Source organism: Triticum urartu, unplaced genomic scaffold (genome assembly GCF_003073215.2).
Source record: "Triticum urartu cultivar G1812 unplaced genomic scaffold, Tu2.1 TuUngrouped_contig_9293, whole genome shotgun sequence".
Lineage (NCBI taxonomy): Eukaryota > Viridiplantae > Streptophyta > Magnoliopsida > Poales > Poaceae > Triticum > Triticum urartu.
Window position 1 is genome coordinate 6,872 of NW_024120322.1, and position 10,135 is coordinate 17,006.

A 10,135-nucleotide genomic window follows, 5' to 3' on the forward strand; every position below is an offset into this window, starting at 1 on the left:
CAAGTTGGCCAGAAAAAACCCAAATATCGGAGAAGAAATACGTGGCTATAAGAGACCATGCATAAAAGAGATCAACGAAACTCAAATACTTTCATGGATATAAAAAGATAGATCTTATCATAAACTCAAAGTTCATCGATCCCAACAAACACACCGCAAAATAGTTACATCATATGGATCTCCAAGATACCATTGTATTGAGAATCAAGAGAGAGAGAGAGAGATGAAGCCATCTAGCTACTAACTACGGACCTGAAGGTCTACAAAGAACTACTCATGCATCATCGGAGAGGCACCAATGGAAGTGGTGAACCCCTCCGTGATGGTGTCTAGATTGGATCTGGTGGTTCTGGACTCTGCGTCGGCTGGATGAATATTTCTTCGACTTCCCTAGGGTTCTGGGAATATTGGGGTATTTATAGAGCAAAGAGGCGGTCCGGGGGCACACGAGGTGGGCACAACCCACCAGGTCGCGCCAGGGCCTCCTGGCGCACCTTGGTGGGTTGCCCCCTCCTCGGGACTCCCCCCAGGTGCAACCAGGGCCCAATATCTTCCATCTGGTCCATAAAAAATCTCCGTAAAGTTTTGTGACATTTGGACTCCGTTCGATATTGATTTTCTGCTATGTAAAAAACATGGAAAAAAGAGCAACTGGCACTTGGCACTATGTCAATAGGTTAGTACAAAAATGATATAAAATGATTATAAAACTTCCAAGATTGATAATAAAACAGCATGGAACAATCAAAAATTATAGATACGTTGGAGACGTATCAATCACTATGATCGAGATCCAATAAACCATTTAGATTGGGTGTATGACCAAAGAAGGTTTTATTCATGTAAACAGGACAACAATTATTCTCTGACTTAAATGAATAACTGTATTGCAATAAACATGATCCAATCATATTCATGCTCAACGCAAACACCAAATAACATTTATTTAGGTCCAACACTAATCCTGAAGGTAGAGTGAGTGTGTGATGGTGATCTTATCAACCTTGGGATCACTTCCAACACACATCGTCACCTCACCCTTAACTAGTCTCTTTTCATTTTGTAACCCTTGTTTCGAGTTACTAATCTTAGCAATTGAACCAGTATCAAATACCCTGGGGTTACTATGAACACTAGTAAAATACACATCAATAACATGTATATCAAATATACCTTCGTTCACTTTGCGATCCTTCTTATCCGCCAAGTATTTGGGGTAGTTCCGCTTCCAGTGACCATTCCCTTTATAGTAGAAGCACTCGGTTTCAGGCTTAGGTCTAGCTTTGGGCTTCTTCATGAGAGTGGCAACTTTCTTGTCATTCTTCTTGAAGTTCCCTTTCTTTTCCTTTGCCCTTTTTCTTGAAACTAGTGGTCTTGTCAACCATCAACACTTGATGCTTTTTCTTGATTTCTACTTTCATCGATTTCAGCATCGCGAAGAGCTCGGGAATCGTTTTCGTCATCCCTTGCATATTATAGTTTATCATGAAGTTCTAGTAGCTTGGTGATAGTGACTAAAGAACTCTGTCAATCACTATCTTATCTGGAAGATTAACTCCCACTTGATTCAAGCGATTGCCCTACCCAGACATTCTGAGTACATGCTCACTGGCTGAGCCATTCTCCTCCATCTTGTAGGCAAAGTACTTGTCATAGGTCTCATACCTCTCGACATGGGCATGAGTTTGAAATACCAATTTCAACTCTTGGAACATCTTATATGCTCCGTGGCGTTCAAAATGTTTTTGAAGTCCCAATTCTAAGCCATAAAGCATGGTGCACTAAACTATCAAGTAGTCCTCATACCGAGCTTGTCAAACATTCACAACGTCTGCATCTGCTCCTGCAGTAGGTCTGTCACCTAGCGGTGCATCAAGGACATAATTCTTCTGTGTAGCAACGAGGATAATCCTCAGATCACGGACCCAATCCACATCATTGCTACTATCATCTTTCAACTTAGGTTTCTCTAGGAACATATTGAAAACATAGGGGAGCTACAACGCGAGCTACTGATCTACAACATAGATATGCAAATACAAAGAGGACTAAGTTCATAATAAATTAAGTTCAATTAATCATATTACTTAAGAACTCCCACTTAGATAGACATCCCTCGAGTCATCTAAATGATCACGTGATCCATATCAACTAAACCATGTCCGATCATCACGTGAGATGGAATAGTTTTCAATGGTGAGCATCTCTATGTTGATCATATCTACTATATGATTCATGTTTGACCTTTCGGTCTCCAGTGTTCCGAGGCCATGTCTGTACATGCTAGGCTCATCAAGTTTAACCCGAGTATTCCGCATGTGCAAAATTGTCTTACACCCATTGTATGTGAACGTAGAGCTTATCACACCCGATCATCACGTGGTGTCTCGGCGTGACCAACTGTTGCAACGGTGCATACTCAGGGAGAACACTTATACCTTGAAATTTTAGTGAGGGATCATCTTATAATGCTACCTCCGTACTAAGCAAAATAAGATGCATAAAAGATAAACATCACATGGAATCAAAATATGTGACATGATATGGCCATCATCATCTTGTGCCTTTGATCTCCATATCCAAAGCATTGTCATGATCTCCATCGTCGCCAGCTTGACACCTTGATCTCCAGCGTCGTGGTCATCTCGCCAATTATTGCTTCTACAACTATCGCTAATGCATAGTGATAAAGTAAAGCAATTACACGGCGTTTGCATTTCATACAATAAAGCGACAACCATAAGGCTCCTGCCAGTTGCCAATAACTTCTACAAAACATGATCATCTCATACAACCACATATATCACATCATGTCTTGACCATATCACATCACAACATGCCCTGGAAAAACAAGTTAGACGTCCTCTACTTTGTTGTTGTAAGTTTTACGTGGCTGCTATGGGCTTCTAGTAAGAACTGTTCTTACCTACGCATCAAAACCACAACGGTGATTTATCAAGTTTGCTATTTTTTTCAACAAGGATAGGCCGCGGTCAAATTCGATTCAACAAAAGTAGGAGAAACAGACACCCGCCAGCCACCTTTATGCAAAACTAGTTGCATGGTTGTCGGTGGAACCGGTCTCATGAACGTGGTCATGTAAGGTTGGTCCGGGCCGCTTCATCCAACAATACCGCATAATCAAAATAAGACATTGGTGATAAGCAGTATGACGATCACCGCACACAACTTTTTGTGTTCTACTAGTGCATATCATTTACGCATAGACCTGGCTCGGATGCCACTGTTAGGAAACGTAGCATGCAATTTCAAAATTTTACCTACGCTCATGCAAGATCTATCTAGGAGATGCATAACAATGAGAGGGGGAGAGTGTGTCCGTGTATCCTCGTAGACCGAAAGTGGAAGCGTTTGACAACGCGGTTGATGTAGTCGAACTTCTTCTCGTTCCGACCGATCAAGCACCGAACGTACGACACCTCCGAGTTCTGCACATGTTCAGCTCGATGACGTCCCTCGAACTCTTGATCCAGCAAAGTGTCGAGGGAGAGTTTCTCTAGCACGACAGCGTGGTGACGGTGATGGTGAAGTGATCTGCGCAGGGCTTTGCCTAAGCACTACGACAATATAACCGGAGTAAACTGTGGAGGGGGGCGCCGCACACGGCTAACAGTTGTTTCTGTGTGTTCTAGGCGTCCCCCTTCCCCACATATATATAGGTTGGAGGGGGGAAGAGGCAGCCAGGGGCGCCCAAGTAGGTCGAATCCTACTTGGGCTCCCACCCCAATTCGCCCCCCCCCCCCCCCCCCTTTTTCGCTGCCAGAAGGAAAAGAGGAGGGGGAGGCTGAATCCCTCCCCTTCCTTTCTTTCTTCCCCCCTTTCCTTCCTCTTCCTATTCGGCCTACATGGGGGGTGCAGCAGCCCATGATGGCTGTTGCGTTTCCCCTCTTGGCCCAATAGGCCCAAATCTTTGTTGGGGGGTGCCCGGAACCCCTTCCGGTGACCCGATATGTACCCGGTACCCCCGGAACACTTCCGGTGACCAAATACTATCGTCCTATATATGAATCTTTACCTATCGACCATCTCGATACTCCTCGCCATGTCTATGATCTCATCCAAGACTCCGAACAACATTCGGTCACCAAATCACATAACTCATATAATACAAAATCGTCATCGAATGTTAAGCGTGCGGACCCTACGGATTCGAGAACTATGTACACATGACCGAGACACCTCTCCGGTCAATAAACAATAGCGGAACCTGGATGCTCATATTGGTTCCCACATATTCTACGAAGATCTTTATCGGTCGAACCATAATGACAACATACGTTATTCCCTTTGTCATCGGTATGTTACTTGCCCGAGATTCGGTCGTCGGTATCTTCATACATAGTTCAATATCGTTACCGGCAAGTCTCTTTACTCGTTCTGTAATACATCATCCACAACTAACTCATTAGTCACATTGCTTGCAAGGCTTATTATGATGTGCATTACCGAGTGGGCCCAGAGATACCTCTCCGATACTTGGAGTGACAAATCTTAATCTCGATCTATGCCAACCCAACAAACACCTTCAGAGATACCTGTAGAGCATCTTTATAATCACCCAGTTATGTTGTGACGTTTGATAGCACACAAGTTATTCCTCCGGTATCCGGGAGTTGCATAATCTCATAGTCGAAGGAATATGTATTTGACATGAAGAAAGCAATAGCAATAAAACTGAACGATCAACATGCTAAGCTAACGGATGGGTCTTGTCCATCACATCATTCTCCTAATGATGTGATCTCATTCATCAAATGACAACACATGTCTATGGCTAGGAAATCTAACCATTTTTGATTAACGAGCTAGTCTAGTAGAGGCTTACTAGGGACACTGTGTTTTGTTTATGTATCCACACATGTATCAAGTTTCCGGTTAATATAATTCTAGCATGAATAATAAAAATTTATCATGATATAAGGAAATATAAATAATAACTTTATTATTGCCTCTAGGGCATGTTTCCTTCACCCCAGTGTGTAACTATAAGGTTGCGTGTGAAGATCTTAAGCCTTAGCTTATTTATTGTTTCTCAGTTTAAACTGTGTGTTTTCGGTCCGGAAAATTGGATCTTTCAGCGATGGCAGAACTTGTTAGAATCACCTTTCAATTAGCAATTCTTCTCGTGGGTTCAATAATCTAGGGTCACCTCTAGGCAAAAAGACATCATTATCTACAACCGAAACCGTATCATCAAAGGTAATCAACTCCCTTGCTAGTGCTTCAAAAGGTAATTTTCTCCACACTAAAACTCTCATGGGATAGATCCAGGGGCCAGAGAGGTTGGGTGTTTGAAAGATAAGATTTGCAACAAAGAGGAGGAGGAGCTCAAAGAAGTGACATGAGAGTGAATGTAGAATGCCCTTTACATCTCAACACAAGACTTAATGTGTGTTCACTGAAATTAATGGTGGGACGTATTGGATATTCAAAAGGCTGGACCCAAAAATCTAGCATTACACACTTTTTACGCACAACCCATAAGGTAGCTAATTTTGTTTCTTGAATAAATTATCATGTAACTGGGTCAATGAGTTCATTAATTTTATTTTTAGTGAAGCTACCCATGATGTCATTCCCTAAAGAAAAATAACACTATCAATGGATGCACTGAGCTTAGCCGCTTATTGCAAAAAAGAACTTAATTGCTTGATTTAAGTTATCGATGTTAGTGTTAGAGTCACCTTCGCACCTTGGACTTGAAAGTATGACCGACAAGAAGAACATATAGTTTTGGAGGACAGGAGATAAGAGTTGGGAAACAGATGGCAAAGTGGTGGCAAGGGAAGAGGAGGGGCGGCGGCAACACGAGAGACTAGACCGGGAAGGCGGAGGAAGGCTAGGGGCTAGCGCCCATGAACGGCACACGACAACTTCGAATTTAGAAGGAGAGATTAAAGAGTCTGTCACGAAGGATTCGGGCCAATAACTCGAGATCCAAATTTGTCTCTTAGAGTTTGTCATGACTGCTGCTTCGGGACGTTGGTCATTATGAGCACGTGTGTGAAGACGTCCCAACTCTCATTGACAAGGTTAACCAGACTTTGGTACGAGAGCGGCGATATCAACACGTCCGCGGCCCGTTCTGACGCTAGCAGCGGTCGTTCGCGGTGGTCCAGAGATCTTAATATAATTTTTATTACATTTGAGTTGCTTAATACTTTTGATGAACTTTTACACTTAAAAAAGATATAGTATCCTTAAAAGAAGATTGAGCACAGTTGATAGATCCCAGATCCCAGATTTTTTTTTTCGGGAAACCACATCCAGACTTGGGAGCGGATCATTCTCACGTTTCCAGGCGTGGAAGGAAGCCTCCCAAGTCCACGCCGCAGCAACGCGCGGTACCACAGCACGTTGGCGAGAGAGTCGCGTGCACGCGCCCTACACTACACAGGCACGTGCAGATTCGGTCTCCGGAACGAGGATATGCCACTGCTGAACGCCGTGCGGTGGCGCCCATTGGTTCGCTAGCTTGCATTGCATTTGCATGGTCCCCGTGCCGGCGTGCAGTGCGCAGAACGCCGTAGTGAGCGATGGTCCACCGGACCACATGGACCGGGCACGATCGTGAGTAGCAGACCGTCGTGTTCCTTTGGCATATGTTTCACGCACCAATCCATCCACTGGCCGTGATGCGCATCCATGGAACTGAGGAGCGGTAGGCAGTTCAGAACGGAGCGAGCGTGCTAATTTTAGCCGTGTGGCTGGAGCTTTCGATCCGGTGTTTCCGGCGCGTCGGGAGGGAGACCAGAGCATTCTCGAGAATTCGCGATGAAAGAAACTCGCGTCGCCGAGTTCATACCCCAAGCCTATCTAATTCCAGTTCAAACAAAAATGTCTCTGTCTAATTCAACCAACAATTCAGACATTCACCCGTTTCTTGACCGTTCGATTCCATTCTTTGTATTGGTGTACACGCCGCAGTCCCACAATAACAAACCCATACGGGAGGGGAGCTCCATTCCTAGGAGTATTACGCACACGCTTTCGTCATACAAGATAAACACCAAAAATGTTACACAGATATTTTTCGAGTAATTCTCAAAAAAGAAGATATTTTTTGTCATACAAGAGAAACACCAAAAATGTACACGGATATTTTTCGAGTAATTCTCAAAAAAGAAGATATTTTTTGAGTTGACAAACCTTAGCACTCCCACGGTCCCACACAACGCGAACACAGAAAGCACACCCAGTTCGCCATCTCACCTGACACAGAAAGCACACCCAGTTCGCCATCTCACCTGACACAGAAAGCACGCATGCGGCGAAAAAAGGTTGCTCTCACGTGAGATAGCGAGCTGGTATTATTATGATTTTACTGAATTATTTTGAAATGCGTACATACATGAACTGAATTTTCAAGCATAGGGATGCAATTTTTTAAGCAGGCTTAGTTTGATTAACCCTTGGTGTAATCAAACAACTTTTTTTAAGGGAGGTAGGAGTCAGTTTAGAACAAAGAGAGATGGTGATTTGTACCACACTTTTTTGGTTCTCTTGGCAACTCAGCATTGTGTTCTCAACGGCTCATGAATATAACAAATGTATTACATGTTGAAAACAATTTATCGCGGCGCAAACTGAGCCCAGGGCGCATACAAGATTACCCTCGAAATTACTTGCTAATCCTGCTGTCTTCCCGACAACCATATCTCGTTCCATCAAGTGATGCAGCAGCTCAAGATACACAAGGATGTTGGTTCTCCGTGGGCTCGTCTATTTGCGGTCTTGTAGCTTCATCAGGCACTGTGGGTAGTCTGGGTACAAACAACATCAGCTAGGTAGTGGGAAGGAACCAATCTGGCATGCGCGCCTACTTATGTGCTATAGAAGATGAGTCCATGACGCTGCATGATTTGTCCATGAACTGCAAAATGGGTACAAGAAGTGAAGGAGATCAGTACTTGCCAAACAAGTAGGCCGATATCACAGCGTATCTAGCAAACGTGTGCATATTTCTTACAAATACAATCCACAATATAAGGAGGTCAAAATAAAGATTTGTTCTTCAACAACTACCAAGAGAACCTACAAATTCTATTGGGGTGATAAGAAGAGCGCATACAACCCACTGGAGAGAACCAAAAGCTATACACAACAACCTCTAATCTTTTTATTTCTCAGGGATTAACCACCAATAGTTGATGAGTCCTAAACCACACACCAAGAATACTAGGAAGTGCTTAAACCAGAAATTGCACAGGATTATGGTTGGCTGAGCCCACTGCGAATGAAAGGTTCAATGGCCCTACTGATCAGTCATTACCAGCATATTTCTCTCAGGCATTCAACACTGGATTCACACCCACTGAGATTTCTTAACATACATTTGAGAGGAAAATTCAGCAAAACATTGCTCAGGCTGTCAGGCATGTATATGAATTAACTCGGCATAACAAGACCAACATCTTAAGAGGACATTAAGACAAAGTTTGAAGAGGGCCACATATTTGTAATGAGTCATGCTATGCAGACAAAACAATCGAACAAAGCCCCTTCTGTAAGATTGTTAAGGTATTGTTGCATGCTTGCATACTAAATTACATTTCGTCAACACATACTTGGAGTTCTAATAAAGATACACCCTCCGTAAAGAAAATATAAGAGCGTTTGGGAGTACTTCATAACTAATCAAAACACAAAATGCAAGTATGTAACCGAACTACAGAAGTTAAAATATCAAGTTAAAGTCATACCTTCTTCATGGAGTGTAATTCCCGGCCAAATGGTTCCAAGAACTTCATCTCTATATCTAGGGGCCAAACCTGCATAGAGATAACAAAATAGTAAATATCAAAATTAGCGAATAACTTTTGACTGCTTATGATCTGCAACATTTCAGGCTAGCCACATTTTGGCTATACATACTATTGGCACTATACCAAAATAGTAAACATGCAGAAAATGAAAGATAAACAAGCAAAAGAAAAACACTACATGTGTGTATGTATATGCAAATATTGATCAAGCTAAAGGCACAGCTAACTGAACTTCTCAAGTATTTGGATGCCATATATGTGACAATTTATTTAGAAATCCATTTAGAAGCTTGAAACCATCAACAAGAGAATGAAATGGGCTATAGTACTCCCTCCGATACATATTACTTGTCACAGTCCTAGTGCAAATTTGTACTGCAGTTGTACTAAGACTGCGACAAGTAATATGGACCGGAGGGAGTATAAGAGTTCTGACGTAAACATACACACCATGATATGCAAACAAACAATGATCTCAGACAATTGCCGGTGGTTTATTTTATCATATTTGAGATACTGTATGAATCGTATAATGCTAACCGTTTCCAGTGGTCATAGACTAGTTTCCCACAACAGAAGCAACACATCACTAATTACATGATTGCTTTCCATCAAGTGAACGTCATCTTTTTTCTTTCAATTGGTGTGACTAAGAAACCTGCAAACAAACTAACAGAACATGTGTGGGCTAATAAAAGCATAGCGCACACAACTACGGATGATAATCAGCAAACAACCACAATCACCAAAGTATCCAGCCAGAGGCGGAATCAACCTAATATTAATTTATGACACGGAATCAAGTGGATTTATTCAACCATGATGCAGAATTGAGCGAATCTATTCGATCATGATGAAGAATTGATCGATAACACGCATGGCACGCTTCACCTCACAAACAATAATCACAGCATTTAACAGCTAGATCGATAACACTGTGACGATCAGATACTGCTAGACAGATAGATCAACATGATGAGCGTAACGATCAGATACGGAGAGGCATAGATGGATTTGTACCTTGAGTCCCATCAGCCGCAGAGGCGCCTGCTGGCCGGGCACGAGGCACTCCGGGCCAGCAGCCTCAGCTACGGCCTCCATGGCCAGCCCCATCCCTATCGGATCCGGATTCTGCAGAGAGAGAGATGGGGATCAAAATCAGGCCTCTCCCTCACCTACCCACCAACCGACGAAAATTGAACCAAACCAAGGCGGAGCGGTACGTACCCTCATGATGGCGAGGGCGTAGGCGGAGGAGTCGTCCTGGGCGACGCGGAGGACGGGGGCGTGGTGGATGCGCGGGACGGGACGGATTCCGGCGGAGCCGGCGGCCGCGACGCGCCAGGGCG

At 43.4% G+C, this 10,135-nt stretch overlaps 1 protein-coding gene across 1 annotated transcript; it reads right to left on the reverse strand.

Annotated features, from left to right (window-relative positions):
- Positions 1 to 7,538: 7,538 nt before the first annotated feature.
- On the reverse strand, positions 7,539 to 10,135 carry LOC125532179 (the record flags this gene model as incomplete). Its single annotated transcript, XM_048696330.1, is given in 4 exon segments — positions 7,539 to 7,894; positions 8,724 to 8,792; positions 9,807 to 9,917; positions 10,014 to 10,135. Coding segments are annotated over 4 exon segments (356 nt in total), but the record flags the coding sequence as incomplete, so codon positions are not given.